General features: G+C 45.6%; 1 protein-coding gene across 2 annotated transcripts in view; it reads right to left on the bottom strand.

Moving 5' to 3' along the window:
• The window catches only part of KLF9 (KLF transcription factor 9), a 40,096-nt gene that overhangs the window by 9,245 nt on the left and 15,044 nt on the right, over positions 1 to 15,807 (bottom strand). Inside the window, exon 2 of one of the 2 annotated variants that reach the window (XM_081944132.1) lies at positions 4,582 to 4,616. The exons of the other annotated variant lie outside the window; for it this stretch is intronic. Coding sequence (XP_081800258.1) covers positions 4,582 to 4,616 — 35 coding nt within the window. The remainder of the gene's footprint in view (positions 1 to 4,581; positions 4,617 to 15,807) is intronic. 2 annotated transcript variants of the gene reach the window in all.

Genomic DNA, 15,807 nt, shown 5'->3' with positions numbered 1-15,807 from the left:
CTGCAAATGTTGTCTATCGGGGCCTGGGAGGCCCAAGCCGCCGAGGTGGCGGTGCTCCTCGTTGAGTGAGCCATGATGCCAGCCGGCACTGGCAACTTCTGGGACTTGTATGCCAGGGAGATGGCTAAGTGTGGAAGACTGCTAATGGTGGAAGACGTTACCCTTTTACCCAGGGCAGAAGGTTGGAAGGATAGGAAAAGAGCCTCTGACCTCCGAAAGGAGGCCGTCCGCTTCAAGTAAATATGCAGGGCCCGTCGAACATCCAACCGGTGCCACTGCTTTTCCCATTCCCTAACCAGGTTTGGACAGAAATCCGGAAGGAAGTTCCTGGGAACGGGGGAAGATGGAATTCACCTTTGGAAGAAAGGCTGGATCTAACCTCAAGATGACCCTGTTGTTGTGGAACATGCACAAGTCCTCCCTGAAGGAGAGTGCTTCTAGCTCTGAAACCCATCTAGCTGATGTGATAGTGACTAGAAACACCACCTTAAGAGTTAGGTGCTTCAGGCTAACCATCCTCCATGGCTCAAAGGGTTCCCCATGAGAGCCCATAGGATGTTGGGGAGGTCCCACGTGGGGAATCTATGCACCACTGGAGGATGCAGGTTGGAGACCCCCTGAAGGAACCTCTTCACAACGGGTAGTTGGGTGCGGGGGACCGGGCCCTCACCTGGGAGGATCGTGGCAAGGGCAGCTAGTTGCCTGCGCACAGCGCCCTGGGCGAGCCCTTTATCCAAGCTGTCCTGGATAAATTCCAGGACTTGTGGAATGAGACCCCGGTGGGCTCCACCTGGTTTGCCTGGCACCAGGTTACAAAGAAAGTCCAGGTGGAATCATAGATTCTCCTGGTGGATTTCCTGCGCGAGGTTTCTATGGTTTTAATCACCCGCAGGGACACGTGGGCCCCTCTTAGGTGCTCCCACTCAATCTCCACACGGCTGGTTGCTGCCAGTGTGGCGCCAGGTGCATAAGCTTCCCTTGGTGCAGCTCTATTTCCCCCTCCGGGATCCGCCATGGGGGCCAGACTCACAGGATCTTGAGATCCGCGAACGAGGGCGTCCTCGGCCAGTGAGGTGCCACCAGGATCAACTCTGCCTGTTCCCTGACTAGCTTCTGAACTACCCTGGGAATGAGGGGGAGGGGAGGAAATGCGTACAGCAGCCCCTTTGGCCATCTTGTGTGAAGGGCATCGACCCCTTCCGTTCCCCGAGCTGGGAACAGAGAGAAGAACTGAGGGAGCTGGGAGTTGGCCGGAGTGGCAAAGAGTTCCACCACTGGTTGTCCGAACCTCTGGCAGATGCTCTGGAAGAGCTCCAGGGATAGGCTCCACTCTCCATTGTCCACCGTCTCTCGACTCAGCCAGTCTCCCTGATGGTTGTCGATCCCCGTGATGTGCTCTGCCCGGATTGACCGCAGGTGTCTCCACCCAGTTGCCCAGCGATATCGCCTCGGTGTGCAGTACCTTGGACCGTGTGCTGCTCTGTTGGTTGATGTGAGCCTTGGCTGCCACATTGTTGGTGAGGACTAGGATGTGATTGTCCTCGATGGAGGTCCGAAAGTGCCGAAGCACCAGATGGATCACCCGGAGCTCCAACCAGTTGATATGTGTTGGAGCTCCTGCTATGACCACCGACCTTGCGCCAACTGGGATCCCAGGGTCGCCCCCCAGCTGAAGAGGCTGGCGTCCATTGTGAGGATGAGGCATTCCTGGTGCCTGAACTCGCACCCCTTGAGCTGGGGACAGCCACCACTTGAGAGAGATCAGTACCTGAGGGGTGGCCTCAACCTTGGCCAGCGAGCTGCTGATGTTGACCCTCCGGAACAGTAAGAGTCGCCACTGCAGAGTCCTGGCGTGCAACCATGCCCACGGTACTACCTCAATGCAGGATATGAGCTTCCCCAACAGGCTGGAGAGAAAGGCTATGGGAACATAATGGTCCCTGCGGACCTGCTTAACCATCTTAATCAAACTGGACCTGCGGTCCGGGGAGAGGAAAACCTTTCCTGAACAGGAATCTATAACCACCCCTAGATGGAGTAATGTAGTGGACGAGACAAGGGAACTTTTTTCAAACTGAGAACCCCAACCGTTGCAGGGTGTCTATGACCTGCATAAGATCCACCCTTGTCTGAGACAGGGATGCCCCCTGGACGAGGACGTCATCCAGGTAGCAATTCAATCTAATGGGGAAACCCCTGAGGTATGCCGCCGCTACCGCTAGTACCTGTGTGAATGTCCTGGGTACAGAGAACAACCCAAACGGCAAGGCCCGGTATTGGTAATGGCGCCCCAGATATGAAAACCAGAGGAATCGCCTATGGCTTGGGAGAAAGGGGATATGGAGGTACGCCTCAGTGAGGTCTATGGATGCCATGAAGTCCCCTAGCCGTATGCCCGCCAGGATGGACTTAAGGGATGCCATCTTGAACTTGCGGTAAACTAGATATTGGTTCAAGAGCTTCAGGTCGAGAATCGCCCTCCAGCCCCCTGAAGCCTTTGGCACTAAGAACAAGTTTGAGTAGAACCCCCCACTCACCTGGTCCGGGGGGACCGGCTCTATTGCGGCAATGTCAAGCAGATGTTTAATAGCCTGACGCATCTGCCTGCACTTGTCTGTATTTTGAGATGGGGGGAACATGCGTAGTAGTTTGGAGGAATGGAGATGAATTCTAGTCGAAGCCCATGAGTGACTGTGCTGAGCACACACGCGTCTGAGGAAATCTCCACCCAGGCCTCGGAAAAGAGAGCCAGGTGACCCCTAATGGGTGGGATCAAGCTTGACCTATTTGCCCCGGAGGTAGGGGCGCCCACCTCCCCCTCGAAAGGGCCGCTTATTCTGTGTCTGGAAGCGGGATCTGTCCCTATTGAAGTTACGTTCAGGTTGCCTCTCTGACCTGGGGAAAGAGTATCTGCTCTGTTGAGCTTCCGATTTCAGGGGTCGATACGAGGGCTTGCGGTAGAAAGGGGTAGACCTTTGCTCCGCCTTCTTTGTCGAGGTGGGTAGAACTTTTTTCTTATTTTTGTCCTAAACGAGGAACGGTTCCAGGGCGGCCCCGAAGATGGAGCCCCCTGTGTAGTTGGCCGATGCCAGCTGCCACTTTGACTTGCTGTCCGCCTGCCACCCCCAGAGCCAAAGGAGGTGATGGGAGGTCACGGACGATGCCATAGCCCTGGAAGCAAACTTCATCGCATTTAGTGTGGCATCAGCTGAGAAGTGCGCCACTGCCACTAACTTGTTTAAATCCTGATGCAGCCGCACATCTTCTGGGGGAATGTATTCCTGGATCTTCTCCATCCACAGGATAGCTGTGCGATTGAAGAAGGAAGTCGATGCTGCTGCCTTGATGGCCAGGCCGCGGACTGGAATGTCTTCCTCAGGGTCATCTCCACCTTCCTGTCATCTGCCTTAAGGTTGTCTGCCACGTCCTTGGCCACCAGAGGCGCAGGAGATGCCAGGGCCACCACAGGTGGGTCCACGGTGGGTAGCTGTAATGCTTAGGAGAAATCTGGCTCAATATTATAGAAGCATCTGTCATTGCTGCCAGGGTTTGGGAAGGCAGTGGGCTTCTCCCACTGTTTTTTCACCACCTCCAGGAAGAGGTGAGGAGCAGGGATCTCCTCCTTCACCACCTTGGGCTCAGAGAAGACTGGGCCCCGAGGCTTTTTTGCTGCAGTCCCCTCTGAGGCGCCCTCCTTAGCCCCCTCCTTTACTCCCTCTGCCCTCCCTCCTCTTCTAGCTGTGCAGTGGCACACGCTTTGCGTAGAAGAGATCGGAATATATTAGGGGGGAATAGTCCAGTAAATGCTGGAGGCTCCGGCTTGTCATCCTCCTCATCCTCAGATAGGTCAGGATCTCTCTGGTAGTCTGTCCCCAGCTACTGAGCCTTCACTAATCAGGGAAGGAGAGGCAGGGTGGCTCACTGGATTGGATGGACGGTGAGCCTGGGATGAGCTGACTCTATGGTTCCCAGCTTGATCTGGTGCTAGGGACCGAGAGGCCTGCTGTTGCAATCTGTGTGCAATTCCGGAGGAAATTTCTCTTTTGATGAGATTCTGTAACCCCCTTGGAAGATTGTCCACATCCAGAGAATCCCAGCTGGAATTCTCTGGATTTTGAGCCACCCCAGCTTGGGGAGTCAGTGGAGGCCTGGGTAGGGCCTGATCCTCTAAAGGATCCACGTGGGCACAGGGATTCTCCAAGTCCATGTCCTGGTCTTCCAGAGAGAGGGGAGGAGAGGGGGATTTTCTCCCTAGGGAACCTGGGGGGTGTCCAGGCTGGGCCTCACTCCCCAAGGGCAATCTGGAGTGAGGGGGGGAAAGCACTAAGCCTACCCTATAAGGCCCTCAGTTTCTCAGCCCTGGAGAAGGTCTTCGAAAGGGCCTTATGCCTCCTTGTTCGTCCCTCTGGGTGGCACGAGAGGGGCGGGGGATGGTAGCATTTTGGGCCCTGGCAGAGGCAGTAGGTTGCTGCCTGGTTGATGGGCCCTCCCCCGGTGATCATGGGGGTGAAGGTGACCTCCCCTGCCTCCTCCGCCATCTTGGCCACGTGGGAAATAAGGAAATATGGAAATATTACTCACCCTCCTTGTGGAGTCTCCTGGCTCTCTCTCTTCAGCTGCAACAGTTAAAGGAGAATCAATGCAGGCTCAGATGCTGCTTCCTCCCCTCTGGGCAGCCCCTGCCTCAACACCGAGAGTGGTGTGTTTGGGTGCTGCCGCCTCGGCTTGCCTCGGCTTGCCTCGGCTCAATGTAGCTCCGAGCGCTCTCTGCTGCTCCGCAGCGCGCCCGCAAGTCAAAAAACCTTTTTTGTGCTCTTCCCCACGCTCCACACTTGCTGCGGCTTGAACCCCAGCCGCCGAAGTCGTCCTCCGTTGAATTGGAGCGATGGGTGGCCGTAGGGCTGGAAATCCCGAGCCTCAAGCCTCCGGATCGCCAAAAGCCCTGGGAATCGGTGCCATGTGTTTGGCGGTGCTGGAAATGGCAGCACTCTAGCACTCTCTCCGATCTCAGGGATACAAAGTAACACTCCCTGGTGGCTAGGAAGGAAACCACCTAGAGCTACTTACAGGCTAGAGCAGAGAGCTATTCACAGAGGCTGCAGAGGCAAGGAGCTTCCAGTAGATAAAAATCGCAGGAGAAGTTTAAAATAGGTCTCATTATTTGGTCGGACTGAGATGAACTGGAGAAGAAAGGGTGGAGCACAGAGGCGTGTCTTCAACTGCATCCCAGTCTCGTGGCCAAATGGGTGTGACAATACCATCCACTGGAGCCTCCTGTCCCTCACTCCAGAAAACAGAGCTGGAAAGCAGGTTAGTGGGGTGGGGAGGGAATGGTGATTTTGCAGTATCCTTCCCCTGCCACATCCATAAAGCCTCACCACGCAACAAAGCCATGCCCACAGAACCGATAGTTTAAAAAAAATTAAATCCCACCACTAGTGTGAATGTATTTGTGCTCTGAAACTAATGTTCAGACATACCTAAGACTTTCGTAAAAGAGTTTGCAGAGTTGTTGATTATAAGGAAAGTGCAGAACTGCCTACAGCTGTTTGTGCTTTGCCAGAATTCCCCAGCTATAACTGCAAGACTGAACCCCAGCATATATAGGTGTTCTAATGTAAATTACAGGTTGTCCTCAGTTATCAGCCATTCATTCACAGCAAACATTTGAAGTTACAATGACCCTGGAAAAGGAGATTTATGACTGGTCCTTAAAGGTAGAGCCATTACAGCATCCCCATAGTCACATCATCACAATTTGAGCACTTGGCAACCAGGATGCATTTTAGGATGGTTGCAGCTTCCCATGATCAAATGACCACCCTTTGCAACCTTCACAGCTGGCTTCTGACAAGCAAAGTCAGTGGAGAAGCTGGCAGAAAGTTGCAAGTCTTGATCATGTGACATCACACATAATAAACTGATGATTTGCTTAAATTAACCAGAGCAGAAATTGCAACTCAACACGTTCACATCACATCTCACATGACAACTATGTCACTTAGCAATGGAACAGCTGGTGTTAACTACTGCACAGTCAGTAAGTGTGGGCCCACCAATAATGGAAATGGCAAATCTATTTAAAGGGAATCCTGCATACGGCTTCAGCTTTTGATAAACTCAGGGGGGTACAAGCAGCTTCATTTGCAGCTCGGAATCCCCGTAGCCGAGGATAACCTATATGGACCTATTTGATTACTTCTAGTAAAAATCTCTGGGCTAGAAGCTTCATTTTCCTTAAAAAAAAAGCCATAATGCAAAAGTGGATTGTTAGAAATCCAGGTATTGCACCAGTCATCAAGCTTGAATATAGTCTTTGATTGGAGAATGTTGCCAACTACGTCAAGATATTGATGCTTTTACTCTTGAATGAAGTAGTAAAATGGAGATACAGATACTAATTCTTCAGTCTTGAGAATGACTCACTAGTATCCCAATAATGTTCTCATTTAAACTCACTGGGGGGAGAAAAATAGAAGTTGTTTTATTAAGCCTGCGTATGGAACATAGGAAAGAATAGTGTACCATTTATTCGTAAATAAACAGCCACATAGCCACTTTGCCATATGAGCTAATAGGAGAAGTAGGAGAGATAAATATGCATAATGATTATCTGTAAGTTTAAGGAAGTGAATCAGAGTGATCAGCTCCCAAACCTGAGCACTTTCTCTCAAAGGGGTGTGTATCCTCAATAGCATAATAATGAAGTCTTTCAAAACAGACAAGTGTCTCATAAAATGTCAAGTGGTTGAGCCCTCTCTCCTCTCAGATCTAACCACAATAACATAATGAGATGAAAAACGACCGTGTTTGTTCTGGACGTGGGAAGCTAAACTAAAAAAAGGGAGGGAGGGGAAAAACAAAAAGAGGGGAATTGAATCCACAGCATTCTTTGTGACAATGAAGGAGAGAATGGAATCCTGCTAGTTCAACTTGGATAAAACATGAAAAAGCTCAGCCAAGTCTTGCACCACCAATTCCCGTGATGGCGAACCTATGGCACACGTGCCACAGGTGGCATGCAGAGCCCTCTCTGCGGGCACATGAGCCATCACCTGAGCTCAGCTCCACCATGCATGCACATGTGCCTCCCGCCAACAAGCTGATTTTTGGGTCTATGCCGGGCACATGCGGGAGATGCAGCGTATACATAGGGGAGGCAAGGGGGACATGCGTGCGTGGGCATGTGGGGGGTTGTGGTCCCAGGAGGCTGCAGGGAAGCCTACGAAGCCCAAAACAGGGTGTGGTGCAGTGCGACATGATACACACACACCAGTGACGTGCTGTGAGGTTAATGGCTGGTGAGGCTGGTGACGTCATCAGGAAGGCGGGGAATGGGACCACGTGTGCTGGAGGCACACATTTCTGCCTCCGCCCTCCGCAGCTCCCAGGCGCGCACGGACGGAGATAGGCAGAATGGCACGAGGCGATCCGGCGGGCGAGCGACCGAGGATTGGGCTGCCTCGCTCGCTCTTTCGTCCGCCCGGATCGCCTCGGTGTCGCTGTGGCTACCTCCGTCCGTGCTGATGTTGTTGGCGCTCCCGGATGATGTCATCCGGAAATGCCGACATTTCTGCCTCTGCCCTCCGCAGCTCCCAGGCGCGCATGGACGGAGGTAGGCAGAATGGTGCCGATCTGATCCGGCGGGCGAGCGACCGAGGATCGGGTTGCCTCGCTCGCTCTTTTGTCCGCCCGGATCGCCTCGGTGTCGCTGTGGCTACCTCCGTCCGTGCTGATGTTGTCGGCGCTCCCAGATGACATCATCCGGAAACGCCGACATTTCTGCCTCCACCCTCCGCAGCTCCCGGACGGAGGTAGCCACAGCGACACTGAGGCGATCCGGGCGGACGAAAGAGCAAGCAAGGCGTCCATGAGCGCCCAGCAGAATGTCGGCGTTTCTGGATGATGAAGGCACAAAAGCGACTGTCGACTGTGCCTTCGTCATCTGGGAGCACCGACAACATTTCTGTCTCCGCCCTCCGCAGCTCCCGGGCGGATGTATAATATTATAATATTATATATAATAATAATAATAATAATAATAATAATAATAATAATAATAATAATAATAATAATAATAATAATAATAATAATATATATATATATATATATATATATATATATATATATATATATATATATATATATATATATAATATTATATACTATTATTTCATGAAGAGAGGTGAGGCTCCGCCTCCCTTGCCTCCCCTGACCGCACGTCACTAACACACACACCGTGGCCCGTTTTTGCTCCCAGGAGGTTGCAGGGAGGTCTAATAGGCCCAAAATGGGGCGAGGGGGTCTCATGCACATGCGCGGGTGGCAGGGAGCGTGCGCATGCCTGGGGGCGGTGGTGTTGCACGTGCATTGCATTATGGGTGTGGGCATGCACGCATGCCGTCGCGGACGCCCACTTCCAGCACGCAACAGCAAAAAGGTTAGCCATCACTGACCTGTTCCAAAGCAAGAATGAAGCTGTAACTCCAAATCCTAAAGCGGGTCCTTCCTTGAGGTTTCATGTGTCGCCAATCAATTACATTGATTCTGTTATCAACATTTCTGCAGCACTTCATCCATCTGCAGACTGTGTTTTTATTAGCTGCTGCAAGCAAACAGCATGATGATGCTTCATCTCAAACTAAGTATCATTAATTTATAAGATGGGAAGACAGTTAGTGATTGGTAGTGACTTTTTGAGATTTGTGGGAGATTTCTGTTGGATTATTATTTCAGCGAAACAATAGAAGGTTCTACTTTTCCAGAAGGAGATGGGAGAAAGGGATAGAGTAATGAATTAATTAATTCATATTGATATACATTTAGAGGGAATGTAAAAATAGAGGGAAAAGTAACATCCTACTCCTAGTCTTAACCCCAATCCTGATCATAATCCTAACTTGGCAAGCTTGGTAACCATTACCATTATTGAAAAAACGATGCATCTAACTGTACCTTCGAGCAAATGTTAAAAATTAATCTGACCTAGATAAGTTCATGAACCTAAAATAATATCAAAATGTTCTTTGTAACATATTCCGATGATTTTAAAAAATGTCCTCCTTCTGAATTTCTCAAATATACATCCACTAAAATCCAGGTTCTACTTTGATTATGACTGATATCCAGTGACGTGGGGTGAGGTTTATGGCTGGTGAGGCTGGTGACGTCATCACGAAGGCGGGGAATGGGACCACGTGTGCTGGAGGCTGCCTCAGCCTCCAGCACACGTGATCCCATTCCCCGCCTTCCTGAGCGCGCTCCGCCGGCTCGCGCTCCATGATCTCCAACAGCAGCTGCTTTTCAGTGCTTTTCTGTGCGTCTGGTGTTTAGTACATCTACCTAAACACCAGACACACAGAAAAGCACTGAAAAGCAGCTGCTGTTGGGGATCGCGAAGCACGAGCCGGCGGAGCGCGCTTAGGAAGGCGGGGAATGGGATCACGTGTGCTGATCCCATTCCCCGCCTTCCTGAGCGTGCTCCGCCGGCTCGCGCTCCGCGATCCCCAACAACAGCTGTTTTTCTGTGCGTCTGGCTTTTAGGACATCCGGCTATCTACCTAAACGCCAGACGCACAGAAAAGCACTGAAAAGCACTGAAAAGCACTTCGCCTCCAAGCCACTTCGTCTTGATGACGTCGCCGACGTTGCTGCTGAGCGCGGCCGGCCGGAGGTAACCAGAGTGGCGCCGAGGGGTCCGGGCGGACGAAAGAGCGAGCGAGCGATGGAGGATCAGGCAGCCTGATCTTTGGTCGCTCGTCCGCCGGACTGCCTTGGCACCACTCTGGCTACCTCTGTCCGTCCGCGCATGGCAGCTGCAGCGACGTCATCAAGCCCCTGCCACTTCTGGACGTCGATTGCAGTCGCGAGGAGCACGCAAAGTACAGCGGAGGCAGGAAGGTTATTGGCGCTTCCGAGAACCCTCCTGCCTCCGCCGGTTGCCCAGCTGGCACCACCCCGCGCGTGCTCCTCCTCCTCCCTCCTCTTCCTCTTATATATATGAAACTCCCTCGTGGACCCTCGTGGATATTATTATTTTATATATTATTATTTCATGATGAGAGGTGAGGCTCTGCCTCCCCTGACCACACGTCCCTGCTGATATCAATGCTGATATCACTGTTATCCCAGATATCCAAAGAGAAATAGATGTATTGATAAAGGAGAATATTTGTAGCACAGAGTTGAAATGGGGGGTCCTTGGTGCTCTCTGAACTTCTTGCAGACAGTTCATTGCTCAAACTAGGTAACATTTATCAGTGCACTGATGATGTTACCCAGTTTGGTAATGAAATGCCTGCAAGAAAACCACCAGGCCCAGAGAACACCAAGGACCCCTCAGAAATAGATGTCAGCAATAGATGTCTCCACGCCCGTGGGTGTAAAAATGTAATATGGAAACCATGCTCACCCACAATCCTCTGGACGTCCAAGATTCAGATAAGGGGACTACAGTTTTAGGAACATTTTTGATATGACTAGGAATTCCATAAAATGTATCAACCCAAATTCACTTGATGTCCCAATTAGCCTGATGGATAGAGTTCCAGCTGCACTGGTAGTTCATCTTCTACTAAGAGAAAATAAATGTAATGAGGAAAGAAGGGAAAAGTGTAAAAAAAAAACACCCACTGTGATAGAACATTCTCACCAACAGCTCTAGAAAAGGCAGAGGAATTTTTTTTAAAAAAATATAGATAGAGGATTATGTTTCTGAATAGGAGTAAAATACATTCAAGCCCAAGCCCAAAATACATTTATTTCTCAGGATCAAGATAAGCACGGGTTTTGATCAAAATGTGATAGGTGATTGCCATCATTACAAGTCACTTCTACATTACTCCAGAGAGCATTGACCAAAGAGAGCCATTTCTGCTTTAAACCTGTCTATCTTGTGCTTACTGTTTGGCCTTGAATCTATCCTCTTGGCAATGATCCTCAAAGATTAGGGACACGTATCCTGGAGGCCTCTAAGAGCAAAGTGGAGAGGCAGAATATAACATAGCTGTGAACAAAAGCAGGAACGTCCTATGCAGCAGCCATTTTGTTACACAAGCTTAGTGTGTGGGCTTCAGACCAAGACCACGCTAGAAAAGAAATTTTAAGTCTTTATTGTCCCATGACACAACAATCTTTTTACAAATGTATTAGTTTCATCTGTAGTATTTTAATCCCAATGTTAGGTAGGAAAGGTTTATTATATGTGATCACCCCCCCCCCCCAATCAGTCACATATTTTTTTCCATGATAATCTATCCCTAACTTGATATTTCAGATCCTCCAACAATGCACCCATTGCCACTTGGTGCTGTTGTCCTCTTCTTCTCTTTCCTTGACCTTTTCCTAGAATTAGATTTTTCTCCAGAGAGATAGGTCTTTGCATAATGTATCTGACATAGGATTATTTGATCAGTGGTGGGATTCAAATAATTTAACAACCGGTACTCTGTCCTAATGACGAGCTGGGTAGGCGTGGCTTGGTGGTCATGTGACTATGTGGGTGTGGCCAACTCAATGTCACTCACGTCGATGGGCGCTTCACCTTAGCTGTTACAATGTAATAAGGGTTAACCGGAGAGGCAGTTTCTGTAAGCAGGGCAATAAAGATTAGGCTAGAAACAACACCAGAATGTTTCCTTCCTGCCTTCCTTACAGGATTAGCCTTGTAAAGTGGAAAAAACCAAAATGAGATTTCTTCCAAGAAGCGTTCTCCGAACTGCTTAAAATGTTAACAACCGGTTCTCCCAAATAGGTGCGAACTGGCTGAATCCCAATACTGAATTTGACCCTGGTCATTTGTGCCTTGACTGAGGAATTATGTTAAGCAGGCTGGCAGATTCATAAAAAGTTACAGGATATTCCTGAGAGCTTCCAGTGAGGTGCATGTGAACTAGACATCTCCAAAGAAGGGGGAGGGTAAATTGCAGAGATTGCTAAGCAGATTTTATTTATGTATTTATTTAAATCCCACCCTTATTGTTTTACAAATAACTCAAGGTGTCGAACATATCCAACACATTCCTCCTCCTGTTTTCTGCACAACAACAACCCTGTGAGGTGAGTTGTTGTAACTGGTCCAAAGTCAGCCCAGCTGGCTTTCATTCATAAACTCATGGACTCACACATTCCAGCAAGGGGGCCTTAATTTCTAGACCAAACTGGCTCTCCTGACAGACATCAGGCAATACAAGCCTTTCCAGACAAAGGAGAGATAGTGAGAATATGTGTTTGTTTTCTGAAAAGTTGCTCCTCATGAATAGAATGCAAGAACTGAGGTTTTTGGAGCTGGATCTTGAGCTGAGTGGCAGGGAGTTGAGGGAATTCAATGAAATCCATAATCTATTATATAGACACAAAGTTTAGTGGCCTCATTTCTCAATCACTTTTGGATGTAATTAATTTATAGCTAAATACAGATTGTCTACGTGTCAGGATAAGACTCCGCTTTATTTTTAACCTCACTTTCACTATTTTTTTAAATAACTCAAGGGAGTGAACATAGCTAATACTCCTTCCTCTTTTTATTTTCTCCAGAACAGGCCAAAGTGGGTTGGGCTGAAAGAGAGTCACTGGGTCAAAGTTACCTTCAGTGATTTATAATTCTTTTCAGATTACAAAGGAATAAAAAAGGAAGGAGTTTCAAGGATTTATAGTTTTTGGCAAAAAGCTTAAATCATTATTTGAAAACAATTAAAAGATATAATTTGTACACATGGTAACAAAAATACATAAAATATTTAATTCATAGAAATTTGGATGAATTTATTTTTGCAAAGGAATTGTTTTGCATATAAATCTCCAACTAAAACCAGAATCTGAATTGATAATGGTAATTTATTAATGGAATTTAATTTAGAGGGGGCTAGATTTTGATACTGGGAATTTACGCCTCAAATTATTTTGTAAGAAATATATGGAGAGCTTTATATTTTTTTCCCTATGAAAATTGGTCCTTGATGAGGGATTGTAATGGAATGATCTCCCCACAAATGGACAGAACCTCTGGGGGAAAAAGATTATTCAACAAATTACAAAAGTTTCTTAATTTGATGGACAACTTAGGACTGGTTCATATATGAAGACAGAAAAATGGCAATTCAAAAAAGTTTACTCACATTTCTTAAAAACATAGGTCTTTTCCAAGAATAAACATGATTTGGATTTCAAAGGATTTGGCCACATAAATTTCCAAAATAAAGATGTTACCAATACTTTTTTAGTTCATAATCCTGTGAGTTTGATCTACAAAAGAAAATCTAATTTTTTTAGATGAAGACTCAAGAAAAGTTGCTATATAAAGAAACAATAATGAAATATTGTAAAAAGAAACCAAAATATTTATTAAAAATAATTCAATTAAGGGCATTGTTTACGAATGGATTGGGTGTGAGGTTTTATTAGAGGTCATAGCAGTGATCTTAAAAGAACAGTCAAGAGAAATCACAACCTATTTTAGATGAAATCACGAGAAAAGAAGAATTAAAGAATTCTCTGGAGAAGACAAGTATTTTTCAACAAATTAAGTTTCTATAATGGCAATTATCTATGTTAACAATAGCAGAAATGGAAATAAAAATGAATTATGCAAAACAAAAGAAAATGAGTTTGCAAATATACCAGGGAAGCGACTAGCATAAATTATGAAAAGAAAAAAAGAAAAGAAAATGGTACTGAAATTACAAGGGGGAAATATTATATTAATGGACAATGAGACTATATAAAAATCATTTCATCAATATTATTGCAATTTTTAAAGGAAGTGAAATCTCCCTAGGGAAAAAAATGAATATCTAAAGAAACAAAATTTACTGAGGACTATAGAATAAAGACAGATTACGAATGGACCTGTAATAATAAGGGGAGTTTCTGAAGCTATAAAAATATTAAACTAGGAAAGATTCCTGGACCAGACGGATTACCAGGTTCTTATTATAAATATTTTAAGGATGAACTTTTACAACCTTTACAAAACATGATTCACTTTACCCTATGGGGAGGAAGGATGTTTGGAAAGAAGTCGATATAACATTAACATCCAAAGAAGGACAAGATATGACTTTAACAAGACATTATGGACTATTAAACAATAACTACTGTACAAGTTGTTCACAACAATCCTGACTGATAGACCAAAATATTTTTGCAAGAATATATTCACGAGGAACATTATGGGTTTTACGATTTAAAAAAATTTGAAAGGACACTGTCAGAAATGCATTAGACATTTTGGAATACTTGGAACAACATAATAAAAACACATGCCACTGATCTTTTAAGAAACAGAAAAGGCCTTTGACAATCTGAACGGGACTTTCTTGTTTGGGAAGTTATGAATTTTGGAGAGAACTTCATAAAATGAAGATAAGACCAATTTACACTTCAGAGAAAACAAAAATAATTGTTAAAGGAGATTTAACAAAATGCTGTGACAACTCTGTCTCCTCTTGTAGAAGTAAATTTTTTAAAATAAACTCTTAATTTAAGGATTTTTGCAAATGAACTGATATTGGTTCTGGAAATTCTTTTAAAGGGAATAGAAATAATAATGGGCAAATTGAAACATTTTGTGCATTGGGAGATTTAAATGTTAATAAACAGATTATTTGGATATCATTATGACAAATATGAAATGCATGTTATTTTAAAATAATTATGTTAAGATATAGAATGAAGTTAAAATATATGTTAAGATGGGATAAAATTGCCATTGGGAACAACTTCTGGGATAATAATGAATGTTTCACCTAGACTGATGATTTTATTTTAGATAATACCTGTTTTGACAAGTAATTTAAACAGTTTCAGAATACATCAAAATTTGTGCAGCAGGGGAAAAAATCTGTTAAGTTTTTACGTTTAATTTCCATTGTTAAATATAAAGTGTTACAAGATGCGCTCTCAGCTCAACCTTCCTTCACAGGTTGTTATTGTGGGAAACTAGGAGGAAGAATGATTATTATGTATACCCACCACTACGAGTTATTTATTAAAAAATAATAAAGTCAAGATGGATGGATGGATGGATGGATGGATGGATGGATGGATGGATGGATGGAAGGAAGGCAGGCAGGCAGGCAGGCTGCATTTGCCTGATTTGAAATTGTATTTTTCAATTTGTTGTTTGGTTGGGGTGTTATAGAAAAACAGAAGCTTTTGGAAAGTTAGAAAGACATGACCTGAGATTTCAGTGGCCTAGATATTTGTGATATAACAAGTCAAGATCAGTATAGATTTTAAAAAAAACCATTATGTTAGACACTACATATTGAGAATATGGAATAGATACAAACCCATGTTGTGCCTGAAAATACCTCAGAGGCTCTCGGGACAAGCAGCATGTCACAGAGGAGAAAAAATAAGCAAACACCAAAGGCTTAGTTACTATGAGATATTGGAATTTTGTCAAGGGGAATGTAAAATAAAATCAAGGGAAAAACTAGAGGCAGAGAAACATAACTTTCAATGATTCTCTTATTTATAATTATTAGAAAGATTTAAAACTAGATAAAATAATTCATGGATTTGAACTTTCTAAGACTGAGTGTCAAATAGAATTGTATAGAAATGATGACTATATAATTGCTAAAATATATACATTGTTATTGAAATTTGAAAGATAAGAAGAACATGTGAAAGATTGTATCATAAAGTGGGATAAAATTTTGGATGTAGTATAGTGATGGGAAAAAAGGGGAAATATGTGTCTATACGTTAAGATTCACAGGATCTTAACTTTAAGATACAATAATACAATACAATAGTAGAGTTGGAAGGGACCTTGGAGGCCTTCTAGTCCAACCCCCTGCC

This window comes from Natrix helvetica (genome assembly GCF_964273705.1).
Source record: "Natrix helvetica genome assembly, chromosome: 2".
Taxonomy (NCBI): Eukaryota; Metazoa; Chordata; class Lepidosauria; order Squamata; family Natricidae; genus Natrix; species Natrix helvetica.
Note: the sequence above shows the minus strand (reverse complement) of the source record. Positions and strands in the feature narration are given on the sequence as shown.